General features: G+C 36.1%; 1 protein-coding gene across 1 annotated transcript in view; it reads left to right on the top strand.

Moving 5' to 3' along the window:
* The window catches only part of RORB (RAR related orphan receptor B), a 67,987-nt gene extending 56,481 nt beyond the window's left edge, over positions 1–11,506 (top strand). Inside the window, exons 8-9 of the mRNA XM_072031395.1 lie at positions 649–761; positions 1,262–11,506. Coding sequence (XP_071887496.1) covers positions 649–761; positions 1,262–1,417 — 269 coding nt within the window. The 3' untranslated portion in view covers positions 1,418–11,506. The remainder of the gene's footprint in view (positions 1–648; positions 762–1,261) is intronic.
* Positions 11,507–22,218: the final 10,712 nt, after the last annotated feature.

The following is a 22,218-nucleotide window of genomic DNA, read 5'->3' as shown; positions in this document are numbered from 1 at the left end:
TATAATCTTTATTTTGTGTTGTTTAAAAAGAGAATATTTTTAAATAATGAGAAATTTGCACTTAAAGATTTTGCAAGAGCTCATAATTCTTTGCATTATTAAATAAATTATTTTGAAGGAAGATTTTTTTTATACAGAATATAATATTTGGTCTCATAAAGTTAGCCTAATAAATAACGAGATACATTTTGTTTTTGTTTTTGATAATTATATTATTTTCAAATATGTGACTGTTTTGATTAATATGCTTATTTTTTATGTACTAAGACACTAAGATGACATGACATCTTTTTTACCTAGTCAATACGAAGTTAGAGCAGTGACTACCAGCAAAGTATAATAAAATGTTTGGATCTTGTTTCATTTCTATTCCCATTTTTCCCTCTAACATGCTGGTTCACACAAACAAATGCAGAGCCAATATTGTGTTGCTGTATACTCAGAATGTGTTAATTAATCTCTCCAGTGATCCTTTAATGGATTAAGATACTTTGCTTCTGAAACCATGTTTTAATTATCATGCAGTCCTTCCTCATGAGAATTATGATTGCTGTGAATGCTTGCCAGCATGGGACACTGAGTTCATCCATGAGCATGTACCACATCTGTGCTTTTCTTGTCTTTATCTCTTCCCTTCCTTTTTCTTAGACAGAGCCTGGTTAATAGAGCCAAGGAAGGTCCAGAAGCTTCAGGAAAAAATATACTTTGCACTTCAGCATGTGATCCAGAAGAACCATCTTGATGATGAGACTTTGACGAAGGTAAATTGTTAAAACAAGGAGCCAAGCACTCCTCAGTCACGTGTCTCTTTTTGTAGCCACTTCTCCATTGCTGCATTTATATACATTAAAATCATCACAACAAATGCTTTCATTGCTGTAATTCAACAGTAAGCATTGCTGTTGCACTCTTCTTCTTGGTGTTGTCTTTCCTCTTAGTTCATATTTTGTTCTATCCATTAATTACTTTATTTGGTATCCTAGAAAGAGTGGGACCACTTTAACAAAAATACCCCTAGAGAAGGTTCCTTGTTAAATACTGTTTTGGCACTTCTCTCAAGTTTCCAGGACAATTGTTTTTATCCTTTAACGGTACTTGAACAGTGGTCTTATACAAGGTCTGGGTAGGTAGTTTTGATGGAGTTCAGGATATTGCATCCAGTTAACCAAAAAGATACTATATTAGTTCACTCTGGAAACTGTAAGTTATACTAAATTTATTTCCTCCCTGTTCCTTTTCTTCTTATTTTAATGTCTCACAGTTAATAGCCAAGATACCAACCATTACTGCACTTTGCAACTTGCACGGAGAGAAACTACAGGTATTTAAACAGTCTCATCCAGATATAGTGAACACACTGTTTCCTCCCTTATATAAGGAGCTTTTCAATCCAGACTCAACCACTGGCTGCAAGTGAAGGGGATAATAAAATTTTCACGTAGTCATGGAATGCATCACTGTTAAGACAAAAAGAAATGTTTTCATAATGAACTTATTAAAAATGTCACTACTCCAACACTAGGAATGTTCTGCACTTAATAGAATTATTTTTCACCGCTACAGTTTGAAGAATGTAAATATGCAACTCTGAGTGGGGATGTCCTTTTTCTCTTTTCTTTGTTTTTTTTTTTTTTTTTTTTTTTTTTTAACTGACTATGAGTATAAAATATAGTACACTGGGTGTTACCTTTTTTAAATTTTATTTTATTGGGATATGTTTTGAGAGACAACTGTTCATAGAATTTTATTGTAGATATAAATGAGAATAGAGCAGTACTTTGCAGTATTACTCTTGCTGTTTATTGTTCAAATATAATTTAAGAAAATTCCACTTATTAGACTTGCCTATTTCTATGTTTTTAGATAGTTTAATGCATGTGGAAATTTGTAGCTGTCTTGGAAATTATTGTGCGTGTATGAAATACGTATATATATGTATATGTGCTATATACTTATATATATATATATGTATGTATTATATGCATACATGCTGTAGCTTAAAAGTCCCATGCCTACTTTTAAAGGATGCTCAGCCAGGCTGTCATGCATTTCTTGCTCTCCAAGTAATGTATTAGATTTATTTTGGGCAATCACAATTTGCTTTGCCAGTCAGAGTTAAATCATCAACTGCCAATGTGTAATGACAGGATCACTCCTGAGACGTGTAATGTAGTGCATGTGTGCAGTCTGTAAATGAAACATCAGGAATGTATCAATGGTGCAAAAGCCTTGTCTGGATGATTTTAGTGGAGAGAAGAAAAGCTTTTTTGGAATTCTCCCTGTCACAGGGATACAGCATATAAAAAAGTGAACGTTTTAGGACATGATGTCATTGAAGTGTCTGAAGCACTGAATAAAAATCTAGACTGTCCCACCCATACATTTTTCTGATTCCGCAAAGGATTTTATTTTATATATACTTCTTTGAAAAGTAATTTCAAGACTTGGCTTGGTTTTTGCTTACCTCAATGGAAAGACTTAGTGAACTCAGCAAAAACCATAGGAAGCCTAAAATGTAGCTCTGAGGGAGGGAGGAGGAAAGTCAAAGCAAGCAATGGCCATGGTTACAAAGATGAACATAACTATCGCTATTTCTGACGTAGCCTCATCTAGATGAGACTGATGGTTTCCATTCCACATATATGTTACATGCACATACACTTACGTGTGTATATATATACACATACATAGGGATGATTTTATGCTCTCTTCAGGAGGCAAGCAAAAGATTCAGGCTATCTTTTTGTCTCTCCCTGAATTGATTTTATGTGCATTTATTTGTTTGCAAAACCGAAGGTAAACATAGGAGGAAGTTAAGAAGCATAGACTACTACAAACCTAAAGTTGGGGATTTATTAAATTTAATTGCAGTCATGATTAACATATTTGGAGTCTACCAGAGATAAAAAACATAAACTTTTTGCCTGTGGAAGAACAGGTATTCAATTCCTGTCATGGCTCTGTCTTTAATGTCACTTCTACCTGTTGTGAGCTTTTCCTGAGAAGGCCCTTCAGGGGACACCAGCAGAGGAACTAGAACAGAAATAAGAGGATGCAGAAATAAGTGAAAAAGAAATGAAGCAAAGGCAGGGCAAATAAAGAAAAGCAGATGCATTTCTTTATTTCAAATCACATTGAAGGCAATGCAAGCTGAGGCCTGGTGAGGAGGAGCATGTTGGCAGGCAGGCTGAAGACCCCACTGTCTGCCAGGTCACTCCCAGAGCAGTGCTCCTGGGACCAGTGGGGACACAGCTGGGCCTTATGGTGGGTGCAGAAACTTGGCTTGTGGCAGTGATAAGCTTAAGTCCTCTGGCTTTTCCAGGAGACCACACTGCTCCTGTCTCAGTTCAATGCTCCGTTTTCTGCATCATCTAGTAATTCAATGCCTATTTCAGATAAAATTGATATGGCCAGCCCTCCACCAACCAGTTTGCAAGTATACATACACTGTTTTAGCTCTCCCAGACCTGATACAAGAGCAGTTATGATCTCACAGCTAATAAATATTTAAGTCCATTCCAACTTATATGTATATAACCTGCACAAGCTAGTTAGTTGTGCTGAGAATAATTTTATTGTGAACATGACACAATCTTCCAAATTACTAGGTCCTATACAAAATAAATCTCTAAAACACCTTTTTCTTCCACCAAATTCAGAGCATGTTTTCTGATTATTAAATTGATATGTCTTCAGTTAACATGGTAAAACATTGCTCTTGATGCTTCTTTACAGCACTTAGTAAACCCTGACTGGCATCCTCTTAGAAGGTGATTTATCTGCTTGCAGCAAAGCTGTGAATAGGACTCCAAATTCCACCTCTTTCTAATATCAAAAAAAAAAAAAAAAAAAAAACAACTAACCATATTTATGCATGGTCAGCTTGAACGTACTTGGAAAAAAAAAAAAAAAAGTCAAACTGAATCCCACAAGAGCTCAATTTTAAGTGCAGGGGATTCATGTTTTTCTTCTCTTTTTCAACAAGAACATATCTATCTATCTATCTATCTATCTACTACCTATCTATCTATTCATTTGAAGTCTTTTATAAACTCATTTTCTGTATAAGTAACATATTTAGCTAAGCACCAGGATATAGAATGTGATGAATATTACTGTTCTTATTGTTGATAAATGAAGTTTATTATGTTTAGAAACAATCCACAGTTATGCATTACATCTTGAAAATATTTTATTCTTTTCAAATAAGCTAATCAGTCTTTAGCTGACATTATGACTTAAGCAGGATGGCAAAATGGACATCACCAGTGAAAATGACATATTATTTAGTAATATCCATGGGGAATTTCATCCTTAAAGCGCTATTCTTTAATCACTGCAATCTCTTGACCTCTTCAGTAAAATTTGACCAAATCATTAAGGATAACCCTTTTCTAAAGATAAAGAAATGAAGATAAAGAAGTTAAATGACTTACCAGAAACCACAGAGGTAGCAGTGTACAGTCTGGGGTGAGAAATGGATTCTTTCCTTTTGTCGTAAAACCATAAAGAATCTGGTATGCAAAAATCCTCGTTGTCATTGATAGGCAATAGCCTGTACAAACAATTACAAATATTGCTGAACGAATTATTATCTTAAAACAATAACTATCAATAGCTTGTTCTAATTTTGTTTCTACTTTTACAGAATTTGAGGAAGTAATTCTGTTATTTATTTGAAAAACAGAAAATTATTCTCATACATTATTTATTTGTGCTAATTAGAGTTGATAACATTTATTTAATTTTCTGTGATTTTGGACTGGCCACATAGGTCAAGTAGTACTTCTCCTGCCCTTTGTCAACTGAGTATAGAATAACAAAAAATTACCACATGCTACAGGCTGGATTTTTGTTGTCATTGTTGATACAAAGTCATTTGTACACAAATTCTCAATATTGGATTTTGTACGTTCCAGTTATCCAAGTAAATAATCACATAGACCACTCACAAAATGCATTTCAGACAATATTGAGACAATATTGGTGCAATGTTTTATTTCTTGTTAGCTTTCATTAGTCTGCAATAATATCTGGAGCCCTTCAGTCAAATCTTTAGAACTGGAACTTGTCACATCTGCTCCGTGTAGTAATTGGTTACGTTTGTTGATATTTTTAGTGACAAGCTCATCACACAGGACACAATTTTTAATGATTGATGAATTCTTGGTATTTAACAAACAGATATTTAAAACATATATTGAATCTTCTAGAATTGCTTTCAGATAATTGAACCACATTGATCTAAATTTTCCTTGGCATCAAGCAGGCAGATGTAGACTGTTTGTTATACTACCACAGAGACTTCACTTTGGTGTAAATGTCACTCTAGCCAGCTCTTTGAATAAAGAATTAATTCCAAGAGTCATATTTTCTTCTAATGGAAAGAATGCTTTAGTGATTGCTAGGGAAAAAAATAAAATAAAATAAAATAAAAAAGAAAAAAAATCAACATAAAAAAACAAGGTAATAGAAGGCATTCAGTTGAACCAACTAGTTTCCAAAAAACAATGTGTATTTTAAGATTGCTTTGTGATAGGCAACATTTAGGAATTGATTTTGCAAGTTGCCAAGCTCCCTGAGCTCTAACTAGGTCTGCTAAAAACAGAGGCATCTCAGCACCACACAGAAGGTGCTCAACTCCTCACAAAGTCAGACCTTTGATGTTAAGAGGTCCCCTTTGAGCTTTGTGGAGCACAGTCAGATGTCATCATACTTGCTCTTTAATGCTTTTCCTTCACACTTGCTGCTGTTCATTTTTGCTTCATTTCACAGGGACCAGTTTATTCTCTCAGTTGTGCCTTGAGCACCAATGCTGTCTCAATGTCTGTGCAAGGTTATGGTGCTCCAGTTGAAGCAGCTACTGGGTTTGCCTGTGAATATAAGCTTTATTATATGACTTTCTTTGTTCGTTTTAATGGTAGCAGCTTGCACAGGTGTACACTTTAATCCTTTGGGTTAATTTTGCTGGTATTTCTGACATACAAACTTCTACACAAAGAGGATGCAAAGCTGAGCAAAGCTCACATGCTGGCCCCTCAACCTCCCACCACTGGGCTGTAGGAGCTGCTCCAAGGCTGGAGCACTCTGCAAAGCAGTCAGGCAGCACAGCTAGAGAAGTGCAGCTGATTATTACATTCCCCACTGTAAAGCTGTGCTACAAAGCACAGATGAGACACATCCAGGCCCCTTGCATCTTCCTTCCCTCTGACTCTGCATTGATTGTGCCATTTCCAGAAGGACCAAGGTCCAGCCTGGAAGCAGATTATTTTCAGAGCCATTGTCTATTAGACATCATAGGAATATAGCACTGCACAATTGGACCAAACTGAAACATGACACAATCTTTTTTAAGTACATGTGAAATGGAAACCTGAGATGGCTTTCTTTTCCTGACAGTAACAGAGTATACACACCTACCAAGCTATCCCAGCACTTTCTGCCTCCATTCTGGAGACTTACTTCTATCTCTGATATCCATTACAAGCAGCATGTTGGAGACCCAGTCCTTTCTTTTTTATGTTTCATGCTTTGTAAATGACAATCACTGCTTGATGCAGATATTGCACTGTATGCCACTCAGGGATGTTTCATTATTAAAACTAGCTATATAAGTATAATGGTGATAATGAGGAAGAGAACACTAGAGGCTTTGAAGGGCAGTGGTTGAGCTGCCCAAATGAGCACAACCCAGACAAGGCTTTCAAGCCAGTGAAATAATATTGTTATAAACTGTTATAAACTGAATTCACTGTCAGAGTTTCCTCAGCTTGGTGCAGGATTCACTTAACCTATTGTTTCACAGTTAGTGGAGCACTACTGACCGGTCAGTTTATGGTGTTAAGTCCTTTTGGAAACAAAAATGCAAGCAAGCTCTCTATGAGTTACTGAATTTAGGCAATTGACAAAAGAAAGTGCTGTTTAAAGGTACTGAGTTTAGGTACCGCTAAAGTGAGCTCATATTCAGAATTGCTGCAGGTGTGTAAGACAAAAGGTTAAGATGTGGAATAAATGATAATGTCAACAATGACAGCAACAGTTTTGCTGAGCTACCACATGGAGAAATGCCTATAAAGATCGAATAGTAGAAAATTAAGTGGCTAACAGCTGCCCTTTCCTCTCAGGGATACACAAAGTCACAGCTACCCCCAGGCCTTTGTAGCAATGCTTCTCCATAACATCACCAGTCCTTTTCTCATCCCAAGGGTAAAAAAATAAATAAATAAATAAATAAACAAACAAATAAATAAATAAATAAATTCAACTTTTAAACTGCATTGGTGAAAAAACTCCCATTTCCTAGTAATGAGAGATGAGAAATGCATTTCTGCTAATCCCTAGTTTTACTAGCTTTCCACTAAATATTTTCATAGACCTACCTTTACAAGAACTCATACAAAAAGGTACATTTCAGGGGATTATCTTGCCAGCCATTGATTTAATTTCATTTCTCCAACCAATAGGTTTTCCTCAGCTCACATAATGACCATTGTTGCTATTATTTTAGTGAGTATGTATTAATTTTTACCCTTTCCATCTTCTGAAATCACTACACCTAGAGATGGGTGGGCAACCACATCAGGAGTTGGAAAGAGGAGGCCAATATCCCTATGCATAAAGGCTTTCATAATATTATTCTTCACTGTCCCTATCCCATGGCAACTTTAGTTTCAATTTTCAGGTTGCTGGGAGCCATGTCTAAATGGCTAAAATTCTTGCTAGCATGATAACTACCCATTAAAAGAACAATCTTCTGGCCAAAGAACCTTGCCTCTCTTTTCTTCTCCTTTTACTCTTAGTTCATAATGAATGAGGCCTGGAGTGCTGTATGACTCACTTTTGCTCTTTCTCAAAGATGACGTTCACCTGCAGTCTGCAAGGAAGGCTGCACCCAGTAGACAGGAAGCAGGTTCCTTCCTCCTCTTCCTCCCAGCCTCCATGTCCTCATTTAGCTGTACCTTCTCTGCCTGTGTTGTCCCCAGAAGTCAGACTTATGGGAATAAACCCTAAATTTACCATCCCAGAAATGGTCTGCAACAGACCACTTAACTAAAAGAGCCAATTGTATATGCAGTCTAAACTGCAGACAAAAACTGTTGCGATGTAAAATTTCTCCAGTGGTAACTCATGGATCAGTAACTCACTTAAAAAGGCAGCCCAAATGTTCAGTGACATAATGGATGTGTCAGTGTCATGTAAACCATCCTTCCATTTTGTGTGTGCTGACAGAATAAAGCAATGCACAAAACACACGGGGAAAGGAAGGATATTTCCTGGGTATTACGGCAGGCAGTGAGGGTAATACTGCTCACAGTGATTTCAGTAACACAATGTACTACATTTGCATAATTCCATCATCCTCATAATTCAAGCACAGTACATGGGGAGAGAAAGAAAACATCATTGGATATAGCAGCAATAAATAAATTATAAGTGTTTCTTTGTAATCATACATGCAGAAAATGTTTGCTTTGCACGTGATCTTCTGTAGAATAACATAAAGAAGAAATCATCCAATGTAGATACCACAATTTTTTTTGCATATTTGTTGGAATTGTTGGGTGGAGCTGCTAATTTGTGATCGAAGATACTGCTGTTGGGAAAAAAATGTATGTGCTTCAAGAAAAGGCTGAGACCCTTGTTTATGGCTATACATTGGCAACAGTAAAGTATGTTCAATATAAAACTCTTTCTGGACAGAATGAAAGAATCGTCTCCTAATTTTCAATATTGTGATCACGTTGGTCCCTTATTATTTGACCAATGAAAAACTGACTGCATGGAAAAACAAGCAGGGCCAGATGGGCAACTGCAAAGAACAGGCTTTACCTTGAAGACTGTTTCAGACAAAACCAGCTTATTTAAAATTAAAAAATAAAAATAAAAAAAAAAAAAAAAACAAATAAAAAAGCACTTATACTTGTCTTGATTAGACACACAGCTTAATAAGTCAAAGTTACTACATTAGGCTGTCAGCTTCTATGGGGATTCCGATTCAGATGCACTACAGTTGTGTTTTTTTAATGTGTCACTTCAATGTCAAAATCAGGCAAAAAAGGTGTTTGGTTGTTAATCAGAAATGTTAATAATATGTTACACTACGAAGTGTGGACTACATATTCTCGTGCAGTAGACAGGGATTTATTCATGGACTTATTCTTAAAATTCACTGAGTATCATAGCAAGTGAACTAGTGGTGGTAGTCTTTGCCTCATGCAATGTGTCCTCTGGTAGGTTACAGGGAGTGAGTGGCTCTGTAATTGTACTTCTGGCCACAAATAAAACACAACAGAATTCTGAGTAAGCACCCAGATAAATCAAACACATGGGGTGTTTTGAGATTTATGCTAATCGCTGTGAGATAATTCCCATGTTAAACTAATTACTAGAGATATAATGAATGGATGGTATAAATATATTAAGAATCAGAATAGCAACAAATCCCTTATTTTACAACTGCACCGTCTGCCTCATCTGATTAACACTAAAGAAAGTTACTTAAAAAATAAACAAACAAAACAAGAGAGAAACCTGAGTATGTATTGTAGAAATGTAGAAGACAAATAAAATATTTTTTCAAATGTAATTACTTTTAATATATGCTTGTGGAAGGTCTAATACTATGTATGCTGTCTCTGTAATTTTTGCTGTATATAACTGGGGACAGTGAATACACTGATTTTTTCTATGTCTCTGTTTAAGCATAAGACTTTGTAATGATTTTTTTTAAAGAGGAAAAACATCAAAGAGCAAATTATGTAATTGCTTCCTATAAGTGTATTGTACTCTTCAGTTTTTATGGAAACTGATTGTAATAGCTAAAGCCTTTTGACCAGCCGTTGATGTTTAGTGTATACTTCTGTTTGTAATGGGGAAAAAAAAAAAAAAAAAAAAGAAAAAAAAAAAAGAAAAGATGGGACTGTCAATCAAACCTGCTCCCTGTGAGTCTGTACAGTGAGAATTGTATTAATACCTGCAGACTGCATTTGACTAATGTGATTTGAAGAAAGGTTGATTAAGCTAATAATGTTTCCTTACAGCATATGGCTTTTATGAATTCTTCTGGCATGGATTATATTAGTAGAAACATTTTTTCTTTCCAATGAGCAAAATATTTTTGTATGCTTTTCTTATTCAAATCTGAGGTCAGGTCACTCACTCGCTGTAATCTGAAGCCATAACTGACCTTCACCAAATACTTGTTTCAAAAATCATAATAGAAAATGAAATTATGTCCAATTCATCAGCAACTATAATAACACAGGCAGGAGCATAAATAACACAAAAATTATTTGGATGCTTTTCCTGCATCCCAATGTGACTTTAATGGCTAGTATTTTCTGATTACCAATTTATAAAAAAAAAAGAAAGAAAGAAAGAAAGAAAAAAAAAAAAAAAAAAAACATAATTAAAATAGATATTTAGATTTAAATGAAGCTTTCTAATATTTTTGAAATATCCCTGCAAATGCTTCCTTGCTTTTAGGATTATGAGAGAAACTGATTTTTCATATACTTCCCACTTTCAAATATGTAATTTTTTTTATTCTATTTCCAGTTCATTTTGTTAGAGTGAAATGAGATGCTAAGACCCAGATCTCCAAGCCCTAAGCTGTTTGGTGCTTGGCTGTAGCTACATTGTTGTAAATCAATTTGATTTGAATTGGAAGGGAGGGGGAGGGTGTGCTACTTGAGAAGTATGCTTACCACTGTTGGTAACACACAAGAGTTGCATTGTCTGAAAAGACATTTGTTAAAAACAGTAACAACAACAACAATAAAATAAAATTAACGCTCAAAATGAATAATTCTGAAAAGCTGAATGAAAATTCCTTTCTAAAATCAAATTCCTCATAGAGTCAACAGTGGGTTGTTTTTTTTTTTGTTTACTTTTGTTTTGTTTTTTTCTTGAAGCTTAATTGTATAATAATTATGATGTATCTTAACTGGCTTGTAGATTGAAAAAGCAAAACCACATATGAGCAATGATATACTGGGTAAAAATCTGGCTTAATTGAAATCAGTGGTAAAACCCCCATTGATTTCTGTGGAACCAGGAGTTCATCCAGCATTTCTACATCTGCAGTTTTCTTCTGATCTTTATCCCTTGTTTAATATAACCGACCTAATTTATGTGTGAGTAAAACTACAGCCTGATTCATTTAGAAAGTGACCGTTGAGGGTTTTATTTTTTATCACAAATTTCCTAGGACCAACATCCCTGTCAAATGAAAAGGTTCTATATTACTTTAGAATGTAATAGATTTTGTCTTATTTTATGTCCTGTAAATTATTAGTTCAATACTGTTAGTATTCCATAATAATGCACACATGATTTTTGAATGTTTTCTGTAAATGACAATCAATGTTGAAGTTCCTTTCTTTAATGCTGAAGAAAATTAAAAAAAAAAAAAAAGCATAAGAAAAAAAAAACTGGTTTGTCACTTTTCTCCCCCTTCCTTTGAATCACCTGGATCTGTCAGGAAGAAGTACTGTGTATGCATTTTCAAAAGACAATAGTAAAAATAAAAACCTAAACATAAAGAGTCTATACTTATTTTCATGATTTCTCTTGACCTATTGAATTAAGTATCACATGTTGCTCTATCGATGCACCAAAAGTGTCTCTGCTTTGCAATTTAAATTATAGCTGCAACTTTTGAATATGCAGATTGTTAGATTTATTCATTTATTTCTCTATTTAATTTAAGGAAGGCCTCACCTAGCAGAAGAACAAAAGACTTAAAGTTAGAGATGCTTGAATTAAGGTAAACTGCACAATGTAACAGCAAGTTATCTAACTGAAAACAAGGTACTGTATTTAGAAGAAATAACGAATGTATATATATTAATTTTATGTATTTCTAATAGTAATTAATAGCAGAAGATGAAACAGAAAATGCTAGCTGTTAAAGCTAAAGATGACACCTTTCAAATATACTATTATCTCATTTTTAGGAGTCTAAATGTAAAGCAGAAGAAAATTTAGAAGACAATGTCTAAGACCTGATATTGCACTGTTAAGCATACACTTAAAAGCAGCTACACGTTTAAATGTTCCTTAAATCATGATGCAAGAATGCAAGTTTGGGTTCTGAGATGCAATAAGTGCATCTTAGCATAATTAGATTTTCAAGTCCTAGACATTTAAGACTCATCCAGAGATTTTGTATCCATCTGAAATTATTTCAGATAAATCTAATAATGACTTCACATATAACCATCTATGTTTCAGATATCATGAAGTGTGAACAGTTTTCTAGCCAAATTAAAAAATTGGATTATTTTATTTATGTGTTCTAAAACACAGAACTCTCTAAGTATGCTGGTGGTATTTGAATAACCACTGTTACAGTGTCACAGGTGTTTACTTTATAATAACCTGTATTTTTTTCAGTTAGAAAATCAGAAACAATGTAGTTTAAATCAGTATTAGCAGATACTGGTGTAGATACTGGTATTTTGTTATTGTTTGGTTGTCTATGATATTTTAGACTATCTTGTCTTTCTAGTGAGCCTAGGAAGAAAAGTTTTAGTAAAATATTTTCTTTTCCTGAGATACAGAAACAAACTTTTGTAGGTACTGACTGGCAAATAGTACAGTGATGGACACTTTGTGAGGAAACAATATTTGTAATCAGAACACTATTTTGAAATGCAGTTATGTGAAAGTCTTTCAGGGCATGGCTCACTACTCTGTCATGTCAGTTCAATGTCAGTGCAACTCCATTGTCCAGGCCATGTAACTCCACAAATAGATCTATTCATACATGCATGAACCATTTATTTTATACATTTTGTAAATTTTAGCTTCTGAAACATAGATGATGATACAGATTAATATAAGCTTTCAGGAAAGAAAACAGTGAAGTGCTTTAGATAGTACAACATGAAATAACAATCACTGTCTGTCCCAGAAAGATTATACACTTACAAGTGCTCACTTAATTACATGCTCATGCAAATGTCTAGATCATCAGGTGATAACTTGCCACATACTTTAAGCACCATCTTCATTACAGGAACTGTCTCATGAAATATGATAACTCAAAAATCGTTCAACATCTTTACTGGGTAAATCAAAATCTGGTTAAGCTATTTTTCTGCCTCTTTCTCTTCTTCTTATGCCTTCACTCTTCACTTCAATTCCCCACCCTTCCCCGAAGAGAAATCTTAAAAATAAAAAATAATTAAAAAAAAAAATCCTTTGAAATCTGGATTGCCAGTGGTTTGGGAAGGACAAAGACTGATTTGTTCTGATATAGGGGCTCGGAACCCAGAAGGCTTTCAATTATATTGAACATGCTGCTCAGGAAGGTTGTGGAGTCTCCTTCCATGGAGATGTTCAAGACCCGTCTGGACACCCACCTGGGCAACATGGTCTAGGGAAACTGCTTTGGCAGGGGCTTGGACCCAATGATCTCTTGAGGTCCCTTCCAACCCCTACAATTCTGTGATTCTGTGAACAGGCTAAAAATAAATAAATAAATAAATACTTTCCCCTACAGATATTCATTAAAACTGTTTAGCTATGATTCTCAAAAAGTCAGAGCAAATCTTTAATATGGATGTTCTATCTGTAAGGAATCAATTGAACAGAAGGGTGTGTTGGTCTTGATTACATTGCTCATGGGCCTCCTCCATGGACTTGCTGGACCTCTACATGCTGCTCCTTAAGGTGTTAGGTCTCTCATAGCTCTCCCCAGCACATGGACACTTTGGATAATCTAGAACAACAGCATGAAACTACGTGGTGGTGTTTTAGGTGTTCATAGTGTTCATATAGACAGTTTAGTTGTGTAAAATGCATACTTCATACGGAAGCCTAGAATTTTGCATGTATAAAAAAGTAAACAGATTAAGTACCATCTGTGATTTAGAAATAATTGTTGCGATTTCCCTTCAAAATTGCCACAAAAGTAAATGCAGCACTGAGCTTAAGAGATTACTTCCATGAGCAGCAGATTCAGTCCAACCCTAATAAAGCTGGTGTACACACTGCTTCCATTTCAACTAATTAACCAACAGCAATTTTGTGCAAATGCTGAGCTTGTCTGGAATTTCTTCAGATTAAAGAAAACCTTTCTTTATCACAGGGCTTTAAAAACTGTTTCCTCTATCCCCTTCTGTTTTGTTATATTTTGGAATTCAAAAATGCATTCAGTTACTGTGAAAGAGCCATGAAAATTGCAATAGCAGTTGATTGGCTTTGAAACACTCCTCTAAATGACTCAGTAATGGACATAGTCCAGGTTTTATATATACTTTGCTTCCTTCTGACTGCTGAAGACCAAGCACTGTGAAGTTTTCAGCTGTGAAGTCTTAGTAAATGTATTTTGGAGTTACTCCCTTACCAATAAAAAATTCCTGTCAGGTTAAAAGTCAGATTTCTCATTTACTGGGATTGTAGTTGATCCCTTATGTTTCTTCTGAGGCAATGCAACACACTCAGTATCACTATGATATCAAATGGGAGGTAAGAAGGCTGGTGTGAAGGTAATGATGTGATGCTCATTCTATCTTCACCTTCTTTAACTGGCCATGCTGCCCTAATCAACATGCTCACCCTCTCACTACAAAAAAAATATTTTTTTTCCAGGTTACAAAATAGTTTTGTGCACAGTGCTTCCTACTAGGTGTCTCTGGAGCCACTCCCAGCAGATGTGCAGGGTAATACAGGATTTCTCACTTTTGTACAGTCTTTGTATTTGCCTGCTACAAATACTGAATAGCTTGCACTGCAGGGCAATTCAAAAAGGGAAGTACATTTCAGGGGCACTCCACTATTTCTGTCCCTTAGAAAGGTTCTTTGCCATTATCCCTTCTCTTCTCTACCCTCCCTGCCTTATAACAGAAGCGAGGTTGAAGGCCATGCTTTTAAGGAGTCCCAGTAGAGTCCAAAGCATTAACTTGTGTGCACCTTTTAAGCTCATACCCAATCCAAAGAAATCAATACCTCTTCCATGTGCTTAAAGCTAGTCATGTGCTTAAGTAACCATCTGAATATAGCTATCCCAGCAGCTTGAGGAAGTGCGGAATACTTTACCAGCCAAAATCTATACAGAACAAAAATGTTATTTTAATGAATTATAATTTTTCTCTTCATGAACTAAATCATAATAATATTATACAGCTAATTGAGAGGCCTACTGAAAAAATTAGAACAATAGCAAGTTTAAGCAGCATGTTTTGGGCACACTAGTTGTGATCATTGATTACTGCTATCATTTTAGGTAAGCAGATGACTTGGCATCTGCATATCTGTTTATCTATTTCTTGGCACTTTTTAGGTATATGTACTGTCTTCATCTTTACCGTAAGGTTTCCAGATGTTATCAAATCAGTCTATATTTTCTTGGCAAAGTCCGCATCTCTTGCTGCCATCTGTGATACTAATGAAATCCACTCTGTTGCTCTCTGAGGTGAGTTATTTTTCCAGTGTCCCAGAGTGACTTGCTATGTGCAAGTCAGTCTGAACTGTAACAAAATTTCAATCTTTAAAAGGAAAATTCTGCAATCCTGTCATATCACTGAAAAAGCACCCTGAGAAGCCGTGGCTGTTTGTAAATCTGGATTTAAAGCTATCACTCTTAACCTTCAATACTGCATGCAAAAAGATATCCAGTTCTACTGAATTCACACCATTTACATTTTCTCCAAAAAGTAGTAAAGCATAGGTATTATGCCTTTTACAAATGACTCAGTGGCCCCTAAACATCACTGAACTAAACTAACAGATTTTAAAATCCTTGCATGGAATTGGAAAGTCAAATTTGTTATTTTCATTTTAGTTCAAAAACATTCAGTGAATGCAATCAAATAAGCTTTGCATTTTCAAAGGTGTCTTCAGCCCCTAGGAAAAGATATTGTCCAGCAAAAGCTGTTTAAGATAATATGTGACAGATGTTAATAAAAACATATAATCAAAAAGAGTGACAAAAGTATTAGGTTTAGTGCTCTTTCAATGAAAAATATATTTTTCTGTAGGCACAGTTTTTCTGTGAGGAATATTGCTATAAAAGGCAACAAAGAAGAACAGAAAAAAAAAAATTAAAAAAAAATAAAAAAGAGAGAGAAAGAAACATCTTTTCATTAAAAAGAAAATGGTGTCTTTATGATATTCTATGGAAAGACTAAGAATTGGAACAAACACCACAGAAGGCTGATAACAGAAGTTCCACTTAAACTTCCTCAGTCATTTAATGGCTGCACAGAACTCAGTGTGTATTATAAAATGTGACCAAAAATGCATCCATCAAGTGCTTGCATCAACAGCACAGGGAATAACACTAATTTTTCTATTTTAAATTTACAGACCACAATTTAGTACCACTTGAACTAATGGCTGGTCTCAAATAGGAGAGTGTGAGGCATTAAAAGCTTATGTCATTATCTATTTAGGCTGTTTCCCGAGAGGTTTTCTTTCCAGTGCTGTGTTGAACTTGGACCTCCGCTAGAGCTACTCTAACATTCTTTCCAATGCAAGGCAGTGTTGCAACATAGGGAGTCCTTGACACACTGCCCTCTATTGGAAAGATCAACTATTTGTAAAAGTATTTCATCCTGCCTCCAGCAGAGAGGTGCAGGCAGGAGTACTTCACATCTGACTGATCTGTTTTGTTCCATTTGAAATTATATTTTTCCTGTGTTAAGGAGATAAAATACTCTTTCAATCACATGCTTCAAATGCAACCAGCACACTATTGTTAAACAGTTTTTTTTAAATTTAACTATGTACCTAATGGTCAAAAAGATTCCCTTAGAAAATATTTGTAAGAAAAATAGGACCACATGAAACGAGGAAGGTTTTACATATTTCAATGTCAGGAGTGCTCTTTTTATAGATGTTTTAACCCATAGTTACTCTACTGAAACCAGCAGCAGTGGTGCAACTGAAGGCATAAAATCACTGTACAAGCATAAAATTTACTTAAATAGACATATACATAAACCACATATTTGCAAGTGTAAAGTAAAATAATGACAGACCAGAAATATTTAAAGATGCTACCATACTCTCAGGATTTCCTACATAAATTCAGTCTGTTTAAGCTAAAAAAACTTCTACAGAAATCAAGATTCCAGACACTGGCTGCACAAACCCAACTAGCGTACAAAAGAACCCCTTTGTCTTATGAAGGTTGTTAACTGAATTTTGTTTCTTGTCTGCCTTTGGCTAAACAGCTTGCAGATTGGTATGAGGCCAAGCAAACATTCAGAGCAGGTGGGAAACTTTATCTCGCATTATCATTCATCATTACATATTCTGGTCCTTTGTCACTGGTCTTAGTTATTGAGAACTCTAGCTTAAACAGAAATTTCCAGCCCAAAAGTGATAGAATAATAGAATCACAGAATAGCCCAGGTTGGAAGGGACCTTGAAAGATCATCAGATTCAATATTTCATAGGAAAAGGAAGCCTAGATGAGATTATCTAGCAGCCTGTACTATGGCATCCTAAAAACCTCCACTGATAATGATTCTACCACATCCAGTGATTAACTGTTCTCACTGTACAGAATTCTTATATCCAGATGCAACCTCTCCTTGTACCTGTTGCCCCTTGCCTTCTCCATGTAACTCTTCATGAAGAGCACCTCTGTTCACTTTGTTGCCACCTTTTAAATATTGGAATAAGGTCCCCCAATGCTTCTGTTCTCCAGGGTGAAAAGATCCAACTCCTTTAGTCTTTTCTTCACAGGATCACCAACACTTTGATCTTCTTCATGGCTCTCTTTTGGACCTTCTTCAGCCTGCCCACATCTTTCCTGAATAGTGGGGACCAGAACTAGACACGGTACTGTTGGTGCTGCCTGACAAGCACCAAGTAGGGTGAGATGGTCACATCTCTGTCTCTGCTAGTAATGTCACTGCAGATGCAGTCCAGGATCTGATTTTTCTCCCTTGCTTCTCCATTACAATGCAATGCCATTCCAACTCATGTTCAGTTTGCTGTCCAAGAGGACTGCCAGGTCTCTTTCAAGAAGGCTGCTCCTGCCACCACACAGATCATTTTGCCCTTTTTAGGGCAATCATGATGCTAACCAACTGGATATGGCCATAATGAAATGGATTGTATGTTCCTGGAAAATCTTGTGTATGACTGAATTCATTTCTACATGCAGAGTTGTTTGGAGAGCTACTCTGCTGAAATTTGCTGAGGAGAAATAGATAACACAGTGAAAATACCGTTTCTAAAAGAAATGTTTGACATAGGGAGGAAGGTCCCTGCAGGACCTTATAGGGTCTCTTTATAACAGGGAGTAGTATTAGAAGAATATGGAATAGGTGAATCAGAGTGAAGGTGCTGCCAAGCTGTCAAGTGGGAGTAAATGCAGATGAGTATTTGAAGAGTTGATCTCCCACTTGTGTTATAAAAAAGTCCTGGAACAAGCATTGCTGATTGATAGGAAACAATAGGCTTTGGGAAGTTGTTATTTGTTTATTTCTGAAAAAGACAGAGGCCTGAGAGGTGAACATTTTCCATTTTCTTTATCCTTCCCAACAAAAGCCAACTAATGATAATGATAAAGGAAATGGCCTTAAATTAAAAGATACATTTAGATTAGACATTAGGAGGAAATTCTTCACTGTAAGGGCAGTGACGCACTGGCTCAGGTTGTCCAGAGAAGCTGTGGATGCCCCATCCCAGGACATGAGGACATGTTCAAGGCCAGGCTGGATGACCTTGGCCAACCTGATCTAGTGGGTGGAATCCCTGACCAAGGCGGGGGGGGGTGGAATTAGATGATCTTCCAACCCAAGCTGTTCTATGACTCTGTGATTATTTGATTCTATGATTCTATGATACTGCCCAGTGACACACTCTAACTATGCCACAGTATGATCCCTCTGTAAGGTAGGACTCCTAAGTAGAAGAGCTAACAACATTGCTCAGCTTCTGGACTTGCATTCAACTCACAGAGTGAGCAGCATTTGTCTCCCTTCCCCTGGTAAAACTCAGCCTTCAAAAATACTCCCCAGAATTGCCCTCCCTCTCACAGGAAAAGATGAACCACATTTTTTGGACCATTTTGTCCCAAAGGGCTTTTCATTGTTCTCTGTAATTGTAACATTATAATTACATCTCTGGTCCTTGCCTTCTGGTGAAGAAAGCTACAGGGATCTAGGTTTTTACCAATCCCCAGCATCCACTTCACTCCCTTCCTAGGTGTGGAGACAGTGGGAAAGGTGGCAGTGAATGCATACTGGTCCCTACACCATATGGTTAACAGGTTAATGCATTAACCAAAGCCCCTTTCATCTCTTTCACACTGAGATTAACTAATAAATATCAGTCACAGCTTTTAATCTGCAAAATGAGGAGAAATTCTCCTAGAGCATACAGACTCTATATGGGCCCCAGTGAGCACACAATAACCTGGACTTTTTTGGACAGGAGTGTCTGTTTCATGTGGGTCAGAATAGATGAGTACAACAGCCCGATAGCTTCCTCTGACCACAACATCAGTGACAGAAGTTGATGACTCTGTCAAAAGCCTTCTGACTGAGAAGGGCCAAGTTATCATAAAGACTGTTAAACTGCTGTTCAGTATTGTCATCATCTCCTCGCCTAGGTTCTTGTCTTCAAGACAGTCAGAAGTAAATAACATGAGAAGGCACAGGAAAATAACTAGGAAATAAAGAAGGCAAGATGTCATATGAAAAGCCACAGACTCTGTAATTTGTCCTACCAGACGTAGGTTGGCAATTTTCACTGACCAGATCTTATCACTCTACCTTCCACTGCCAGGAAAAGAAAACTTTCTTCTCACAGAGCCTTCATCAGGGAGAAACAATAGCCTCCATGTTTAATAAAGCCCAAAATCAAACCAATCCACCACTTCTCTGCCTGCAGGCAGGGGGGTACAAACTTTTTAGGCTGCTGTTATTGAGTTTTTGGTAGACGTTAAAGAATCTCTCTGGGAAAAAAATAAATAAATAAATAAAATAAAATAAAATAAAATAAAATAAATAAAATAAAATAAAATAAAATAAAATAAATAAAATAAAATAAAATAAAATAAAATAAAATAAAATAAAATAAAATAAAATAAAATAAAATAAAATAAAATAAAATAAAATAAAATAAAATAAAATAAAATAAAATAAAAGAGAGAGAGAGAAAATAAGGGAAAAAAAAAATAGCTAAGGTCAACCTTGCTTGGTAATGAGTTTACAATTAAAACACAGATAAATACATCTGGACACTTCCCACCTCAAAAACCTTAAAAGAATATAAGCTGCATTCAAAATGGTGTTAATCATGCTCAACCTATTTCCCCTCTCACTGCAAATCAGTGCAGTTTTCAGCTAACAAGAATGGGTGCCCTACTTGAACCGACAAACCCTATTCCCCCTAGTAGGAGAGGCACTTAGCATGGCATTACCATCATTACATCCCAAGGTTAAAGGCAATGAAACTCCAGGAGTGGCAAAGTCAAATCAGTTCAATTGTCTGATTGTTCATACTCATGAAGTAGTGAGGCTGGCAGGGGTCCAGCATAAAACTTAAGGCTTTCCAGAGGAGCTCCTTTAAGGTAATTCATTGCCCTCTACAGTAGCTTAAATCAGAAGGGCTAGAATGGTCACAGTAAATGTGGCTCCTGACACTTCTTAAGAGCAATATTAGCAGATAGCCAGCTGCTAGGCCAGATGTCAAAGGTGCATTAAGTGTACTTGGTTTTGATCTAATCCATTCCTGAGAAGTAGAATGGATTTGGCTTTGAGCGATGTAATAAAAAAGATTGTGATTAATGAAGCAGTACAACTTAGTAACATAAGTTGACTCCCGCTTCCTTCTCTACTGCATTTTCACTGTCCACAAAGCAGTTCTTTTGCTTACCAGCAGGGACATGTAAAATGTTAATCATCAATCTGTGGGCCGTTAAAGAAGTTGCTTTTCCTTTCTCAACTTGAAAACCAAAGGGGAAAGATAATAGGTTTGGTTAACAGAGCTGTTCAAATAATGGAGAATTTTAAAGAAAAGCTTTCATAGATTCAGCATGGGAGCTCGGTGCCTTCATCTACCCCTCTTATAAACCTGAGTTCAACACCTAGACAGGGACTAGAATTAGGATTGAGATGGAAGGAAAAGAATTTTTTCTCTTTGCTGGGATGTTCCATTTCAGCATGGCCTGGAACAATGAGAATGCCTTATCATTTGAGCAGAGGTGGCATGCTGCCAGCAATATCAAGTTAATGTCTGCATTTTTGGACTTTTTACTAGGTAATCAAGCAGAGTGCATGCAATCACAAATGCAAGACAGAAAGCTAAATAGAACACAACATCTAATAAATAGGAGATGTTTATAGGAAGAAGTGAGCATATAGAGCTCGCTCTACTCATTAAACTGTTTTAGAGAGCATCATGCACAGAAAACATTTTTGCATAAGTTTGGGCTTGGAAAATTGGATGGAATGACAATATTTATAACAGACTTTATGTAGATCTATAAGCCATTTTGCAATCTGTGGGTGAAGTCTAGTTCTGCTGTTCCAAGAAGAGGAGAGGAGATAATTTTTCCAAATACCAAGAATTACTGGGAGGCAGCTGCTAAGTGATGACAGTCAAAGGACCCTGGAGATGCTAGCAAAATCATGAAGCCTGTCAAAAGCTCAGTCCACATGGGACCTCAAGCTGGATTCAAGCTACAGGTCTGTCCTCACAGGGCATCTAAACTTACCTTAACTACAGTCTCCGAAACGTCAGCTTCATGCATGCTCTAAGATGTAGGTCCAAAAAATAGAAAAGGGACTTTTAATGTACTAGCTGCCCTTTATAAGAAATCTATTTATTTTGTTTATTATTCATTGGGCATCACATCTCAGAGCTTATTATAACCAAAGCAATAAAAACCTGCAGTCCCACCTTGAAAGCTGCTGCAATAAATCAATCTGAAAATGCAACCACTGCTGTAATTGTATCACTACTTCAGAAGACTTACTGTGGCATGGCACTGTGTGCAAATAGGAGGCACATGGAACACCAAAAGTTTGGGTTCAGGTGGGTGTAAAAAGCTGCAAGGCTGTGCCTTCTTGCACTGTTAGAATAGGAAAAATAAAATATAACAATTAAGAAATAAATAGTAACAGGTAAAATAGTCTTTTCTCTCTTCCTACCATTCACTTTGCTTTCCTGTTTTTTATTACTTTATTTCCATGTATTTTTGTCTTTTCCTGAACTGGATAGTAAACATCAGCAGTGGAGCAAAGACTT

The sequence above is a fragment of the Anas platyrhynchos genome, chromosome Z (assembly GCF_047663525.1).
Source record: "Anas platyrhynchos isolate ZD024472 breed Pekin duck chromosome Z, IASCAAS_PekinDuck_T2T, whole genome shotgun sequence".
In the NCBI taxonomy this organism is placed as follows: Eukaryota; Metazoa; Chordata; class Aves; order Anseriformes; family Anatidae; genus Anas; species Anas platyrhynchos.
The sequence above is the reverse complement of the archived record's forward strand: the minus strand, read 5'-3'. Positions and strand labels throughout refer to the sequence as shown.